At 41.2% G+C, this 17499-nt stretch overlaps 1 protein-coding gene across 1 annotated transcript; it reads left to right on the forward strand.

Annotated features, from left to right (window-relative positions):
* Window positions 1-353: 353 nt before the first annotated feature.
* Window positions 354-6454, forward strand: LOC136884783 (cuticle protein 21-like). The gene is made up of 2 exons (XM_067157074.2): window positions 354-369; window positions 5600-6454. The coding sequence occupies exons 1-2, from the start codon at window positions 358-360 to the stop codon at window positions 6452-6454; spliced, it is 867 nt and encodes a 288-aa protein (XP_067013175.1). The 5' UTR covers window positions 354-357.
* Window positions 6455-17499: the final 11045 nt, after the last annotated feature.

The raw sequence follows: 17499 nt of genomic DNA on the forward strand, positions 1-17499 counted from the left end.
CTCCTTACTTTTTAAAGATTACATAAACTGTCTTCGTCATCATCCACACACACGCACTCTTGTTCTCTTTCGGGGTCAAAGCATTATTATTGTCTTAGCGGAAAAATGGCTGGAGGCGGAATTTCTGGTCAAGGCGTGGAGAGGACGATTGGGCCAGCGGAGTTACTATTAAGAAAGGGGGGAAGAAAAAAAAAGAGTGAAAGGAAAGAGAGAAGGAGTAGTAGTAGTAGGAGAGATGGTAAGTACGCAAAGCTTACATCACAAGACAAGAAGAGTCTAGCTGATATATATACGAGTGGCAACCTGGACTACAGCATAATTCGTCAAACAACCGGCATTGGGATACACACAGACACAATGGCTTTCAAGGTAAGTTGAAACAGTGTTCAGCAATGGTATAAATAGCTACCACCGTGGATCAGTGGTACAGTGCCCGGATCCTTAGGCGAGTTCCAATTCAGGGGAAGTATTCAAATTTTTGCAAATTCCGCACCTTGCATCGGACAGTGCAAAAGATCTTCAGTGACAGATTGGGTTTGATCAGAGCAAATTATTACTTAATAGTTCACCTAAAAGATTATAACAATAATTACATCCAGCAACGACTTTTACGTTTTCGGAGACGTCGAGGTGCCGTAATTTCGTCCCTCAGGAATTCTACTGTATTATTTATTTATTTTCTTATATATTTATTTCTTTATTTTTATTTATTTACTAGGGATTTAACGTCGCAGTAACTCATCGAACATTTTCATCGACGCAAGTCTGGGAAGGGTGGGATTGAGAAGGTTCCTGCCGTGGCCTTAGTTAAGATACAGCCTGATTAGAAAATGGTAAACCATGGAAAATCTTTTTCAGTTCTGCTGACGATAGGATTCAAATCCACTATGTCCCAAATTCAAGCTCAAATCTTCGTGACTCTAACCACGCGGTCATTTCGCTCGGTGGAGTTCAATTACGTGTCGGTAGATTTACCAATACGGAGTTTGCGTATTTGAGTACCTTCAAATATTCCAGAAACGAGCTAGAATCGAAGTCGTCAACTGCGGTTCCAAAGACCAGCGCTCCACCATCTGAACCTCACAGCCAGGCTCACCCAAAATAGATCTAATTCTCTACCTTCGTTAGTGAGAAAAAGAACGTCGAAATTTACACGCAGGCAGTCTGAATTTTATCACATCAAAAAACGTCTTCACATTATCTGAGTAGCAGTTCCAGGTACCCCGTGGCACACACTGCCAAGGCGACTGCTGCCCAATTACACGGTGCCACGTGGCCATTGCAAGGTTATGTTTAACCACACTGCACCTTCGTTAGTGAGAAAAAGAACGTCGAAATTTACACGCAGGCAGTCTGAATTTTATCACATCAAAAAACGTCTTCACATTATCTGAGTAGCAGTTCCAGGTACCCCGTGGCACACACTGCCAAGGCGACTGCTGCCCAATTACACGGTGCCACGTGGCCATTGCAAGGTTATGTTTAACCACACTGCTCCAGTTTCGTGGCCAGTCTGATGTCTGTTATATCCGACAGTTCCTCAGTCAGTCTCATGAGGTAGAACGTTTCAGACTTAGTTCAAGATAAAAATTCTTAAATGAGCCGGGAACTGAACCCAGATCCTTCAGTTGAAAGGTAGGCATCTCACTGTTAAATCCACAGGATAACTAGTACACTCAACATTATATGAGCCTTGATTTGGCGGTGACTTTTAATATCTGATTGAAATGATTTAGTTCCATTTTTTAAAATAACTACTGCGGCATTAAAAGTCATCTCTATACAGGCCATAAAGGCCCATCGAGGAGTGGAAGGTAAAGGCTTCACCACCCGTGAGCTGGACACTAAATGGGGTAGACTGGTTTGTACGCCCGGCCGCATGTGTCTCGAACCAATTAGCCTGGTACTCTTTCTTGTTGTAGGCTGAATGAACCTCAGGGCCATAAGCCACTCCAGAAGTGAAAATATCTGTTCTTTACTTTTTCAACTTCCTGACAGGAAATCGAACCCATGTCCTTCTGGGTGAACAAGCAGCCTCTTATTACTCTCTATACTTATTTCATATTTACAACAAAACAGAAGTTTGGAAGTTTTTACTCCTGAAATAAATATTAAAGAATAATGCACAATGCAGAATAACACTGGCGAAGGAAGGCTTATTTAAGGAAATATTTTGTGCACCCTTGCGAAGACAGTTATGTAAAGTAAATTTATGTCCTTGTCTTGGGACAGTGCAGCACATTTCAGGCACAATCGCATTGGAGGTGAGCTGCATGTACATTTACAAATATAGTTTGTTATATTTGGAAGAATATTATGAGAGAATAGCGGGATTAAATATGTAAAATAGGAATTTCGAAAAAAAAAGTAGTTAGTCATTTGTGCTGTGTGAAGACCGGCAACCAAAGCATTATGAAAGTGATAAATAGTTTGATTTGAACTGAATTGGATAAGAAGAATGACGATTAGGTAAAATAATGGAATGAGATGTGAAAATCAACAAAATAGAATGGATGAGCTGAAGAAGTGAGGTAGGGTAGGAAATATTAAAGAGTGTAGAACAAATAAGTTCAAAGTAATACCGGACTCGTATAAATGAAACTTTGATTGCCACCCGAGACTCCTAAGTATGGAGTGGGTCACCTCGTTTACCACTTCTTAAGAAAACATCAGAGATTCTGTGGTGTGGATGTATTATATTCTCTAACCATAGCAGGTGCACCATCACATCTTCGACGCTACTACAGCATTCATCTTTATTCATTGACATAATTTGGAAAAAAAAAGCAAGAACTGACGGTTGTAGTTCTGCAGGTCTCTTCATATCGCAATCACGGTCATGATATCTCAAGTTTGCAAGAAATCCGGAACATAAGGAACTCACCGTACATTTCAAAAACCCCACGTTCATTGACTACTCAGCACAGTCATGCAGAAAAGAGCAGTTGCCGTTTTTAAAACACCACGCCCGCCAGAGTGTTAAGTAGTAAAGTTCAGCATCACGTAACAATGAGAATACTTTACCATTCTTGCTCAATGAATAGCCAGATTATTACTTTCACACTTCAATTTCATTGAAATGTCTCGCGGATCATTTAACATCTGTATGGCGTAGTTAACGGGACTGCTTATGGGTGTTGAATCCACACCTGGCTAGACTGCCCTGGAGGGTCTATTGACCTACAATGTGCAGATAATTATCACATACGTACGTGTTTAAACACCTGCTAATGGCACAGTGTGTGCGACCGAGTGTGTCGTAAGTATTGCGTCACCCAACACGTGTATAGTATCTCTCACGAATTGCACATACGAACCGATAAGAATTAGTTGTTACTGTCATTTGAAACAATCACCTTTCACCGCGCTAAAGGGTATCAGATGTTCAAAATTACAAGCAGCTGATGATAATTACTTACAAAAACAAAGCTTTCTTCGTAACACCCAAGCAGACTGCTGGGAGATTTGAAATACAGGTTTCGAGTATCTGTAACCCCGGTGCAAAGTAGATTATGGGGAGTCAAGACCGAAATTTGGAACTTATACAATTTACCAGTTATCGCAACCAAAATTTAAAATACAAGCATATATTAAAAAGCTATAGCAACACACAAAATTTGCTTGTTGCAACTTTATTAATAACAACGCTTATTTTTATATCTTGCATGCAGAATGCTCCTCGGGGCACAGTTTCCTTAGTTTTTGCGCTACAGTTTGGCAGACTTGTCAGAAACACTCATTTACTTAATAATAAGTCTGAGTTTTGCAGCCACGTGTGAAGTATTGTAGATTATACGTTATTCAATATTCGCACAATAGGCAAAAGTCTAGTTTGATATTTTAGGAGCAAAAATATGAGGGTAATATTTAACTGATAATAAAATTAAGAACTACTTTTAATTCCTGTACAAACTGAAACATTCTCTTCAGGTGAATCTGATAAGAATTCTATCGTTAGGAGCATTATATACATGGCAAAGGGCTGAAAATATTTTAAGCTATAAAAATGAAATTTGATTGTTTTAAGATACTTCTCTGGACTGTAAGGTACACCCTCCGGACTACTTTCCTCCTTTACACTAGACTAGGCCTACTACAAGGTAAATATATTCCAGTGGGATTACTGAAATGGTAGTCCGAAAAGTCTTAGAAGCTCATATTGTCTGACAGTGTCAGAGAAAGGGGCGTGGGCTTGCTCTATGAAAATCCACAGCCTGTTTTCCAGTCATTGACCGGGTCAGGAATGGAATGAATTAAGCCCCCACCTAGCGGCGAGGATAGGAAATATGCCGGCTGCCAAAGCCTGATAACGGGATTTGAAGGATGAAAATTTGCGGGATTTTTATAGTTAAAAGATTTCAATCATGACTACCATCCACGTCCGGCCGTCTTTGACCTCATGAAGGAACGGAAGACAAAGGTTTTCACTACATGTAAGCTCAGAGCGAAATAGACTCGGCCGCTACTGACCTCATCGAGTGGTAGAATTTCCAGCTTTCGTATATGTATAACCTCGGCACAAGGAGGCATGGGGTTTTAGCTCTACGACCACTTGTTCTCATGGACTACTGCAAGGTAAAGATTTTGACGTTGAGTAGTAAGGACCATTCAAGATGCTAATGGACTGGCTATGTTCAAAATGATTTGTCAAAACACATCGGCCCCAGCTAGCAATGCAAGAGTTAAACTGGATGCGGAGGATGAGGGTCTCTTTTTCTTAGCGCCCTACTAACTTGCTCATACAGTGTTACAGACTGTTACTGAAACCCCTTTCATTTTTAAGTCTGGGCACGTCGTGGATAATGACAAAACCGTCCGGTCCAGCACCACAGGGGTGCTTAACAGAGAGCGTCTCGAAGGGAGTGTGGCCCCGCGGAACCAGGGAACTGTTTTGTGACAGACACTTGCTCTGATTGTTTAGACCCGAGCGGTAGCCCTGACCTTGTATCAGGAGACAGTAGTTAGAATCCCACCAGTCATCAGCCCTAAAGATGGTTTCTCCAATTCACACCAGGCAAATGCTTGGGCTGTACCTTAATTAAGGCCACAGCTCCTACCATGCCAATCCTATCACTTCACCATGCTCGCGTATCCGAAAACCTTTGATCTTTTAGCGTGACCATAAACCACTAACAAAAGAAAAACAATTTAGGATTTCTATGTTGAATTTTTGGAATGGCACCATATTGAATTTATTTCAGCCAATAGCAGTGTTCATTCATCCAGCTACTGGAAAATACTCTGTGATATTTAACTATAAAAGAAAACATACTTTAGGGCAAACGCGTTGATCTTCAGCAATGATACTCAACACTTCCATTTATCCTAAATGCAATACGAGTTATGATTTATAAAATACAGCTTCCTAAATTGTATGTGCTGAAGTATAATCGAGGCAGAGTAAAGTCCCATAAAGTCACAAAAAGATGATCGTGGCACACTGCATGGAAATGATTTGTAAAAATTGATAATTAGCGCTAAGCATTATACGATCCCTTGATATCACCACGTTAGATGCCAATCCGTAGTGAATTTTGAACGGAATGTATTTTGTGGATGATATTCTTGGGGAGTAAAATGTTCTCTCCTTTTCTTACAGCTCCTCGTATTCGCCGCTTTCGTGGCCGTCGCACGAGCTGGATATCTGGGTGCCCCTGCAGTGGCTAGTTACGGTGCTCCCGTAAGCTATGCTGCCCACGCTGCTCCTGTGGCCTACGCCGCCCATGCTGCCCCTGTAGCCTACGCCGCCCATGCCGCACCTGTAGCCTACGCCGCCCATGCTGCCCCCGTCGCTTATGCCGCTCCCGCTGTCGCTAAGGTCGCTGCCCCCTTGACCTACGCCGCCCCAGCTGTTGCCAAAGTAGCTGCTGTCGACACCGACTACGATCCTCATCCACAGTACAGCTACTCCTACGATGTCCAGGATGCTATCACTGGAGACTCCAAGAACCAGCACGAGACTCGTGATGGAGATGTTGTCCAGGGTAGCTACAGTCTTACCGAGCCCGACGGCAGCCGTCGTACCGTAGAGTACACCGCTGATCCTCACAACGGATTCAACGCCGTTGTCCACCGCGAACCTGGTGTTGTTGCTAAGGCCGTTGTTGCTGCCCCAGCCGTCGCTAAGGTCGCTGCTCCTGTAGCCTACGCCGCTCCTGCCTACGCTAAGGTCGCTGCCCCTGTAGCTTATGCAGCCCATGCTGCTCCCGTTGCTTATGCTGCCCATGCCGCCCCTGTAGCGTATGCTGCCCATGCCGCCCCTGTAGCGTATGCTGCCCATGCTGCTCCTGTGTCTTACGCCGCTCCTGCCTACGCTAAGGTCGCCGCCCCTGTGGCTTACGCCACCCATGCTGCTCCTGTGGCTTATGCCGCCCATGCTGCCCCTGTCCAATACGCCGCCCATGCTGCTCCAGTGGCCTATGCTGCCGGACCTGCCCTCTACAAACACTACTAAGTCATCTCCCTATCCCTTACACAACCAAGAAACTTGCTCATGATATGTTATAGTCACAAATATCGTTATGTATTTTATATGTATATATAAATACACTTATTTAAATACCTACACGTATGTTTTATTTAATACATTTATCCCCAACCAAATCAATAACAATTCATTCACCATGCATCGTATCATAATCCTTCCTAAATTCCCCAATAGAGATTTCCTTTTACATAAATATGCTTATTTATACAGCAGTTTATATATTAAATATCTCCCTTATCATATAAAAATCCATCGAAAATTACATATTCTTCGATTGTTCTAGAAACAGTTCACGTCTCTGCTACCAGGCAACGCATCGCCGTATCAATTTCAGACATGATTCGCTGACATGCCTCTATTACGCATCCAGAACTTCATTCGTTTCACAGTACTGTCTGTTAGATATATAGAGGACGAATTCATATGCACTAAAAATAGCAAAATATGCATGCATATATGCACTAAGGAACAGCATTATATGCACACATATACGCAGTATTGCATACTCTGCAAAATATTTGTTCTTCCTCTATGTATAAGGCCGGTTATCCAAAAATCACCTGCTGAAAAAGAATACTTTCAGCTGCTTTTTCTTTTGACACGATTTCTAGTGGTTATTGAGCTTCATACAACGAAGAATTCACTAGACAGGCTTGCCAACGTCGACACATTATCCACAGATATCGAATAACACTAATGATGAAATAGATTAGAGCTACAAAAAGACTGATCTGGATAAGACAATTGGTGAGGACTGGTTAATTCCTGCTAGTGACAAGACCAGAGGAAGAAAGAAAAAATAGTGGCATTATTTAGTTTCAGGCTGATTCAGTTTTAATTCTTCTATATAATTAAGAATACCTTTGGGGGCGGCTAGAGAGATATCTGCGAAGTATCGAGGAATGATCTCTCCTCTCTGCTACTTTAGGTCTCCTAAAATATTTTTCTATGATTCCATTATCTGAACCGAACACCAAAACGCCACTGGGAGACACCATACACACTGTCAATCTCTTCTTAATACTGTCGACCACCGACAGCAATACACCGTAAAGACTTCCGGTGGCGATTGGAGATTTTACATATCTATTCCTTTGCATTGTTGAACCGATCTGAATATCAATGTACAATATTGCACACTGTTTCATACAAAATTATAATAAAAACTACAATTATGCATTTATACGCACGTGCCATAGATATGCGCATATTCAGTTTATTTATTTATTTATTTATTTATTTATTTATTTATTTATTTATTTATTTATTTATTTATTGCGCACTTCAGGATTTCAAATCCCAATTACAGTGGCAATTGTGTTTATTCTTCAATGTTTCAAAACAGTCCAATAACCTAATATCTAAACTAATCTATCTACAATGAGAAAGAAAATATTCCATATATAGTCCTTACAAGACATAAGTAGATAAAAACTTAATTTCGTATCTAATCTAATAATCTAATATCTAAACTCTTCTAATATTGTATTTACAATGAGAAAGAAAATATATTTTATATCTAATCTAACTTATTCTATAAGAAAGAGTCAAATAAAAATAAAAACGTAATTTCATACCTAAACTATTATCTTCTTCTAGTTATAACACTTATAAATGCATTTATGGAAAACGTTTTAATGTAGAATGTGGAAAATACATATTGTGGTTCAAATCAGCATTACGAGTTACTTAGAAAGTTTTCGCGGAGATGGTGAATTGTTGTAAACAAAGGTCTAGAGGTACACAGAAGTATAAAGAATTATTTTTCTGAATTGTACTGCTGTATATATTGCGTAGCCTGTGGGGTGGGGAATTTTTGTGAGCGGTTGTGCTGAATTTTTTTGTTCTAAAAAGTTACATTTGTCCTCGTGTTAAATAGGGGCACGTGAAAGCTCAATAGGCATAAACAGTCAGGGTCGTCAATAAGAGATTTTACAGTTTTGAAGAGAAACTTCATGTCATCCTTTTGTCTCCTCAGTTCCAAGCTTTCTATTTCAAAATTTAGGAGAAGTGGGTTTTAAGCTATGTGTGGAGAATTACCGGATTGTTTAAATGGATTTTAAATATTTATTTTGGATTTTGTTCGATCTGTGCAACATACATTTTGTTTGCTGGATTCCATATAACGCTTGCGTATTCTACTCTCGGCCTAATGAGAGAAGAGGTGTAAACAGGTCTTTAGGCGTTTAAAGGGTTTGACATTTATATGCGCTATAAAATTTATCCAGTCGATTTCAAATGGTATGAACGAACTAAACATGTAAACATGCCAAAATCAGATCTCTAGTTATATCGCAGAGATTATGAACATACTGTAATCTGCATTTAGATCGATGATTTCCCCAACCAGTAATCTTTTGGATTTTAGGTGTGTGAAAAAAAAGTAAACAGATAGAAATTCTCATGTTTCGCGAAGAAATATCATGTTCGGTACGGAGCCAAACAAACGATTCTGGGCTGTCTCCCCCTGCAGTGGCTGCGGAGTGGTTCAATACACAAAGGAACGCACAGTGTTCGAATGCTCCTTCGTGCTTTATCGGCTGTATAGTTTGGATCAAAGTCTTGAACATCCACATTTAACTTTTCAATTGTATGGTGGTAAGCAATACTAGTGGTGCAAAATGATTCTTGGCTAAGAGCGACTGTATACAGGGTGGTGGGAAACAACGTGAAACTTGTATACAGGATGAAGCGAAATTCGCACACTCGGGAGTTACAGCGCGACTCCTCACATACCAGCAATAAAAGAAACATGTCACAAAAGTTCGTCCTGCGAGTATATCCGGCAAAAAAGGACGTTGAAGAGTGGCAATCTGGCAACACTGTAACCACATGTAAGGTAACTACATCTGGCAGTCGTGTTGTACAGTTGGTGCAGTGGAGAAAGTTTTGGGTTAGCATGCAGGAGGTCGAGGGTTCGATCTTGGGTTGAGGAGTATGTTTTTTTATTTCGTAGATGTAGTCCAGGTGGTATGGTATCTGGCATCTTAATCCCAAACAGCGAATAAATTCACGCCCACGACGTGGAAAGGGCGTCTTTCAAAGCTGACCAATGAAAACGACGGCTCGTCCATTTCTAGGATCGTAGTATGTAAGTGCAAATGGTTTCTAGAGGACCCTATGCAATAGCTGTTGACGATGACCCTACATGTGGTTACAGTGTTGCCAGATTGCCACTCTTCAACGTCCTTTTTCTGCCGGATATACTCGCAGGACGAACTTTTGTGACAGACACTTTTTTATTGCTGGTATGTGAGGAGTCGCGCTGCAACGCCCGAGTGCGCAAATTTCGCTTCACCCTGTATGAGTGTTAGAGGGTTGGTCATACTGAAAAGTAATTTTAAAGAACTACATCTCAAGCCGTTGTTCCTTTATCAGCTGTTGAAATTACCGAACCAGATCGCATCGCAGGCGAACTCAAATGGACTTTGCGGGACGGTACAGCTAAATCTGCACGTGGCTTAGCTCACTCTAAACACCCATCCCTTGGGACTAGATAAAAATAACTTGGAGCTTAGTTTTCCCGTTTATTGCGACATCGCTTTTAACGACATACTGGATATAACAGCCAAAGCAAATGGTCCCGTATAAATTCTATATAAACACTGTATTTAAAAATTTGCTTAGTACGATGCCGCTTATTACGACATATCGTATAAAAGGACGGTTTTCAAATCACACTTTCGGAGAAATGTATCGGCTATATCGTCCAATGACTTCTTTTGGTTACGTATTTGGGAATTGCTGACAACGATATAATGCTTATTATTGTAGACTTCAAATCAGTGTGTCTGTTTGTTAAATAGTCAAGGCAAGCATTAAAAAATACGAACTGAACTTCGTATTCCGCTTATTATATCTCAGATAAATAAAATAGTCAAGATGGCCAAACCTAGAAACCTCCTAAATCATTCTACCGACTCAGGCATCCTAATCTTAAAACAGATCGTAAGGATCAAGAAGCCGAAAACCCGTTTCAAACATCGCGGCTCTTGGATAACTTACGACCTGTTTTAACTGGTCACCTCCCCATTTTTTGGCCTCATTTGATAGAACTACCTAAATTCTAAAAATTATAAATAAATCCCCCCTGAAAAGGCTCGTTTGTTAAGAAGGGAAGCTCTTCACATTTTCTAATTCTTCTTCTCCTCAAAATTTATTCCCATCAGATTATTAGAATTTTAATAGAGTAATGAAAAGGGGGTTTCTTTCCTGACGTGAAAAAAAAAAATATTTTTCTTCAGTGCACATGATGGAGATTTCTGACTCATCGGCATGTCGCGGAAAGAGATGAGTAGAGAGGCATAGCTTTCGTTCCGGGACTCTCGTGTACTTGCTCTCAACAAAGAATAATCGCAGTAAAGGTGTTATAAAAGAAAAGTATTTAATATTGGAGAAAAGACACACATAATGTGGCGATTGGAAAATGGGGAAGCAAAGGTCAACATTGCGAAACAATTGGCTGTATCACACTGAACGATTTCTACAATTTGGAAGAACAGAGAGAAAATAACAGGCACATGCTTCCCCTAGCGCACCGTCACTGCATTGTTCTACATAAGAGGCTTGTAGTGGTGTCTCAACGGTGTACTAGCAGTTCATCTGATGAGCCCAATGATGCCACACTGGGGCGAAACGCTGGTAAATACATGATTGAAAAAAAACTAAAGAGCTTTAATGTTTTAAACATTTAAAATCGATGAAAATAAATTATGATTTCCGCCTAGGAACTTAATTCTTGTTAGAATTTCTTTTCTAATATTAAAATAAAAATCAAGCGGGCCAGATCATCTGAGCACAAAGATAGTGTAGAATCATTACTTAGATCATTTAAAGCAGCGAAGAACAAATAATATGCACATAAATGGAGCTGTTCTTCAAGCTAAAGCCAGTGAAATTCCTCTTAGTCCCACTCCGCAAATACTATACTCAAGGTACTTTTTAATAGTTTCAGCCAGTGCTGTTTTTCTAAACAATATTTATGGGGTTCCCTCAATAGTCATCATCATCATCATCATCATCATCATCATCATCATCATCATCTGTTTACTCTCCCTCAAGGGCAGTGTCCCGGAGCTTCAGACTCTTGGTCGGGGGATACAACGGGGGCCTTGTGGAGGGATGGGAAGATTGGAACGGATAGGCAAGGAAGAGGGAAGGAAACGGCCGTGGCCTTAAGTTAGGTACCATCCCGGCATTCGCCTGGAGGAGAAGTGGGAAACCACGGAAAACCACTTCCAGGATGGCTGAGGTGGGAATCGAACCCACCTCTACTCAGTCGTCCTCCCGAGGCTGAGTGGACCCCGTTCCAGCCCTCGTACCACTTTTCAAATTTCGTGGCAGAGCCGGGAATCGAACCCGGACCTCCGGGGGTGGCAGCTAATCACGCTAACCGCTACACCACAGAGGCGGACACCCTCAATAGTACTAGAAAAAAAAACATCACGATCTTACAATTTGCGGCAATTGTGCACAGTCCGGTTATCACTTTCTGGGTCGACATGTTTGTTGAAAAATGATTACGCTATTTTATTTGTGACCCGCATGTCAAACTGGTAACTGCACTCGGTATATCCACTCATTCTACTTATTTACTTATTTAGTCATTTTGCTTAATGCCAAGTTGCCAACCCAGAGGAACTAATTCGATAGTTCGATTTAAATCGGAGATTACACTAAATCTTGTCCAGTTGTTGTGAACAGCTGATTGGCGCAAGCTGATCCATGAACTTTCAAGTCGGAATTTACATATTTGCCGGACTAGATTGATATTTGCCAATATCTTTTTCTTAAACAGCCTTCAAATATTTCAGGGGTACGCATACGCGCGCGTTCCCTCTAAAAATCCCTGTTTTAACCGTAATATTCTGTTAATTAACCATGTAAGTGTGCAGGCCTAAAACTTATACAGTTATTACATTTTTAACAACAAAAATAAAGCCGTTTTGTGCGATGATCGGATATAACGAGCATTGATTGGCGGTCCCTTCACTGTCATTATAACCGACTTCGACTTACTAACAAGGAAACCACCGGGCGAGTTGGCCGTGCGCTTAGAGGCGCGCGGCTGTGAGCTTGCATCCGGGAGATAGTAGGTTCGAATCCCACTATCGGCAGCCCTGAAAATGTTTTTCCGTGGTTTCGCATTTTCACACCAGGCAAATGCTGGGGCTGTACCTTAATTAAGGCCACGGCCGCTTCCTTCCAACTCATAGGCCTTTCCTATCCCATCGTCGCCATAAGACCTATCTGTGTCGGTGCGACGTAAAGCCCCTAGCAAAAAAAAAACAAGGAAACCCTTCCAACTATAAGTCTCGGGTGTGATTGAAATTTTGTACAAGGACTTCAGTAGGAATTCTTTATTCGGCCGTTTCAGAATTAGATACCCATTCGTATATTTAGCGCCCGTTTTGGGGTGTCGACGGTTGTTCATTTAAGCAGCGTAGACAGGAGTGAGTGGCCGGAAGCAGGTCGAGGCGGGCCGGCCGGCCAGTTCATGTGTCACACTCTCGCACATACATTACTCCCACACCTCTACCTGCTTCCCGCTACTCACTCCTGTCTACGCGGTCCTAGAATGAGCGAAGTTTGACACATCAAAACAGGTGCTAAATATACGACTTGGCATCTAATTTTGATACGGCTGAATAAAACAATAATAATGTTATTTGCTTTACGTCCTACTAACTACTTTTACGGTTTTCCGAGACGCCGAGGTGCCGGAATTTAGTCCCGCCGGAGTTCTTTTACGTGCCAGTCATTCTACCGACGCGAGTCTGACGTATTCGAGCACCTTCAAATACCACCGGACTGAGCCAGGATCAAACCTGCCAAGTTGGGGTTAGAAGGCTAGCGCCTCAACCATCTCAGCCACTCAGCCCGGCGCTGAACAAGACATTCCTACTGAAGTCATCATACTAAATCTCATCAGATCGGAGTCTTACAGTTTCCTTGTGACTTTCACAAATTTATGTGCAGCTTGATGTCTTCCCCGTTTTATCTTGAACTTAGAAGTATAACAAACTCCCAATTATCCGATTTGCGGATTATCCGTGCACCCTCTAAGTCACTGTCACGGCATTCTGAGTACGCGCGAAATGCGCGCTTCAAATTCGACTACGCTCTCCACTGCATGTGTGCTGGAGGCAGGCTTTGTTCGAGAACTGGACACTAAACAATGTTCTCTATAGCAGTTCTTTGTTGGTGTTCTGTGATAACAGTTAAGGCTACGAAACGAAAGAAAGTGCTTTTAACTTTAAAACAAAGGCTTGAATTAATTGATAAGTTCGATAATGAAGAGACAGTAAAGACATTTGGGAATGATTATCGGATTGGGATTTTGTGTACTCTTCCGGTACCTCAAGCATTTTACCAACAATAGACGATGTAATTAATTTTTATATTAGCCTACTTTATTCATACATGTGGTTATTGAATGTGTTAAGTGTTCAACATTATTGAATTTCGAAACAGTATTGTATGTTCTGTACTTTTAAAAGATTAATTCTGCATTATAATACACAAAATCTTTTCCGTGTTTTTAGTTATTCGTGCGAATTTGTCCGTGATTATCCCGGATAACCTATAGTTTGCTGTAGAGTTTCACAAATTGATGTGCCACTTTTTTCATGTGTTGTACGAAAAACAAAACGAGCCCCTCCCTTTAAAACCCCCGTCCCCCTGAGTTGCTAAACATAATTTACAGCTTAATTTCTTCCTCCTTTCAGTTTGACCAGCTCCATGGCTAAATCGTTAGCGTGCTGGCCTTTGGTCACAGGAGTCCCGGGTTAGATTCCAGCCAGGGTCGGGAATTTTAACAATAATTGGTTAATCCCTCTGGCACGGGGACTGGGTTTGTGTCGTCTACATCATCATTTCATCCTCATCACGACGCGCAGGTCGATTTCGGGAGTCAAATCAAAAGAAATGCACTTGGCGAGCGGAAGTCCTCGGACACATTCCGGCACTAAAAGCCATACACCATTTATTTTATTTTTTCCTTTCATTTTTAAATAAAATGCTTATTTTCACCAATATAGATGTTACCGCTTCCCCGTTATGTTATTGAGCAGATCTGTTCGCTATGGCAACCTTGTTGTTTTAAAAGCAATACTGCTTTCTGAACATGGAACGATCTATAGCACTACTCTTCGTCCACTAGCACGCAAATTTGAATAGGCGTTATATTTCAGATGTACAAACTACGCCTCCAGCATTTCGTTTATCTATCACAACTCTTTCTTATTGTTGGTATTTCATTTTTCGGCGGCGTATACTCATTCACTGTACTGTGAATGTGAAGAAACCGGGCGAAAGACGTTGGTGTCAGATGCAATTGTACCGCAGCGGAGGTGTATAAGGCACAGTGGTTCCCGTCTTAGTGAAGAGAGTAGAGACAATTTGTAGAGTTATTCTTCCACCGCAGTTCACCACATGAACAAAAATAAAACCGGTTTGTACGACTATCGGATATAACGAGCGTTGACTGGCAGGCCCGTCGGTATCGTTATAACCGACTTAGACTTACTAACAAGGAAATCGTTCCAACTGTAAGTCTCGGATGTGACTGAAATTTGGTACAACGACTTCAGTAGGAATTCTTTATTCTCAGAAGTCACTCCTTACAAGGGATCGCACTTCAAGAAGCTTGTCGGCGCATAACTATTCCGAAACGCCACGAAGACTGTAATCGTCAAGATGATAGCTAACTTCTGGAATGAGTACAGCACGGAAAAGGGACTGGAAGAACATAAAGGCGGTCATGGTTTGTAAGCTAGGTATATCTCAGCATTTTCTGGCGGTCAAATACGAACCTACAGAAAATCATCTCTTTAGAGTGCTTTCACACGGTCCACTGTAATTTCATTCCACTTTTACAGACACACTGTGTTTCCTTGCTGTCCACTTCCGGGAAAATGCCGGCAACTTATAGACCCCACCACATCTTTTGCGTTTAAGTATGACTTTGTGCCAACAATAACGCGAACGTTACCCTTGTGATGTATATCCACATGATAAGACGATTCAAGAGAAAGAAGAGTACTAGGGTTCATTGGGTTCATCCATTAAATTCATATCACCTAGAGCGAGAAGTTCATCGTCTTCTTCCAGATGAACTTCCCAATGATCCAAAAACTGAATTGTTGCCAATCCGTGAAGCAAGTTTACAGCGTCAGGACACCAACTGAGTCAGCTATGTACCTGTGGTCAAGACTGGAAGGAACTTTGGGCCGGTTGAAAGCAGCCTACTGTTGACGACGATAGAAGAAGGTGGCGCCACGCGAGGCGTCTAGTCAGAATACTCCGCGCCCCTTTCTTCATCTCGTTCCAGTGTCTCATAACTATTCGAACTGAAGCAAAGTCCACCGGTAGGCCAAGGCTGTAATCACGTTCGGCTATGTAAGTACGTTGACAACATATTTCTCAAGAAGAAAATTATGTGTTTTGTACTTCTCTGCAACCAAGCTCGCCGGATATACACTAATTACTTCCCGACAGTCACTCAAGACTCTTCCACGCAATATTCTACTTGATGAGCACATTACACATGCAACCGTTCTAATGTGTACAACGTCACCTAATCCCCTCTTTATCGCACAGCAAGTGAGCTCAACACATACTGAGGATTGTAAACCTATACTCACACATCATCCCGAATTCATCAAATGGAGTTAAGCTTTTATTTTGGTTTCAAGCTACGAAAACCGAGATAACAGTTACATTTGTATTTATTTATGTATTTATTTATTCATTCATTTATTTAGGTGGTGAAACTGTAAACAAGTCAGTCAATTTTGCTGCTTCGGAAGCGTTATCACTCAGGACAACATGTTCACCACAGAAATCAGGAGGATTGCTCTAGCTAATAAATAAGCCTTCAGAACAAGGAACAGCTTCTGATAAGCAAGAACATTAAAATTAGGAAAGCATTTGCCAAAATGTTTGTGTGGAGTGTTTTGTTGTACGGTTTCGAAACATGGGTCTTAGCAAAACAAGATATAAAACGCCTGGAAGCAATGGAAATGTGGATATGCAGGAGGTTGCTTAAAATAAGTTGGACAGAAAGATGAAACAAGGGAACTGATTAACAATGTAGAAAAGAGGAAAACTAAATTCCTTCACCACACACACTTCGACATAACACATTCCTGACGACTATGCTGGAAGGAAAAGTTCTGGGAAAAAAGGGAAGAGGAGAGACAAATGTGGTTGCAGCGACAAGCCCTTGCCTTTAGGACAAGAATTTATTTATTTATTTATTTATTTAATGATTAGATGCAGCCTTTGGAGGGCCATTTTACACTAATAATAAGTATAAAATATAACAATCGGTATAGACAACAATTAAGTGTCACCAGTAAATTATTAACAACAACAATGTGACAATAATAGCTACGATAACTGCCAAGGGTCGGTTACAGAGTTACGAAGAAGAAAGGTCGTGGGTTGGAAGAACGGAAGAAAATACGTACCTGGAGAGGACTTCATAGGAATCTTTTAATTTTTTGTTTGAAGGATGCCAATATCGGGTACTGAGTTGCCAATAGTTGGGAGACGGTGGAAGACAGAGCGTTGTTGTAAGGTTAGGGGTGGATGGGACACATGATAACTTGCGTGTTGGGCGAGGGGGAGGCGGGGGGGGGGGGGGGTAGACGTGTATAGGAAAGTACGTCGGAATAGTATTATATTCGGTGTAGCAATTATTTTATGAAGGTGATGTAGATACGAGAAATGTAAACGGCCTCTCAGGTCAAGTATACCCAGGTAGTTCAAAATGTCAAATTCAAATTTAGTTGTGTTCTTAAAACCAGTATTGCGAGTATTAAGAATGAGGGTGAGAAAGTTAAAAATACTATTTAGATGAGATGTGTTTGTGACAGCAGATGAGAACCAAACAGGAGAACAAAAGTCAATAATGGTGATAACATCGGAGACGAAGTGTAATTTTAAAGCGTTAATATCATTAATTTCAGTGAACTGGTAAAAGAATGCCTAGGGCACGCATAGCACGG

This window comes from Anabrus simplex, chromosome 13 (genome assembly GCF_040414725.1).
Source record: "Anabrus simplex isolate iqAnaSimp1 chromosome 13, ASM4041472v1, whole genome shotgun sequence".
NCBI classification, from domain to species: Eukaryota; Metazoa; Arthropoda; class Insecta; order Orthoptera; family Tettigoniidae; genus Anabrus; species Anabrus simplex.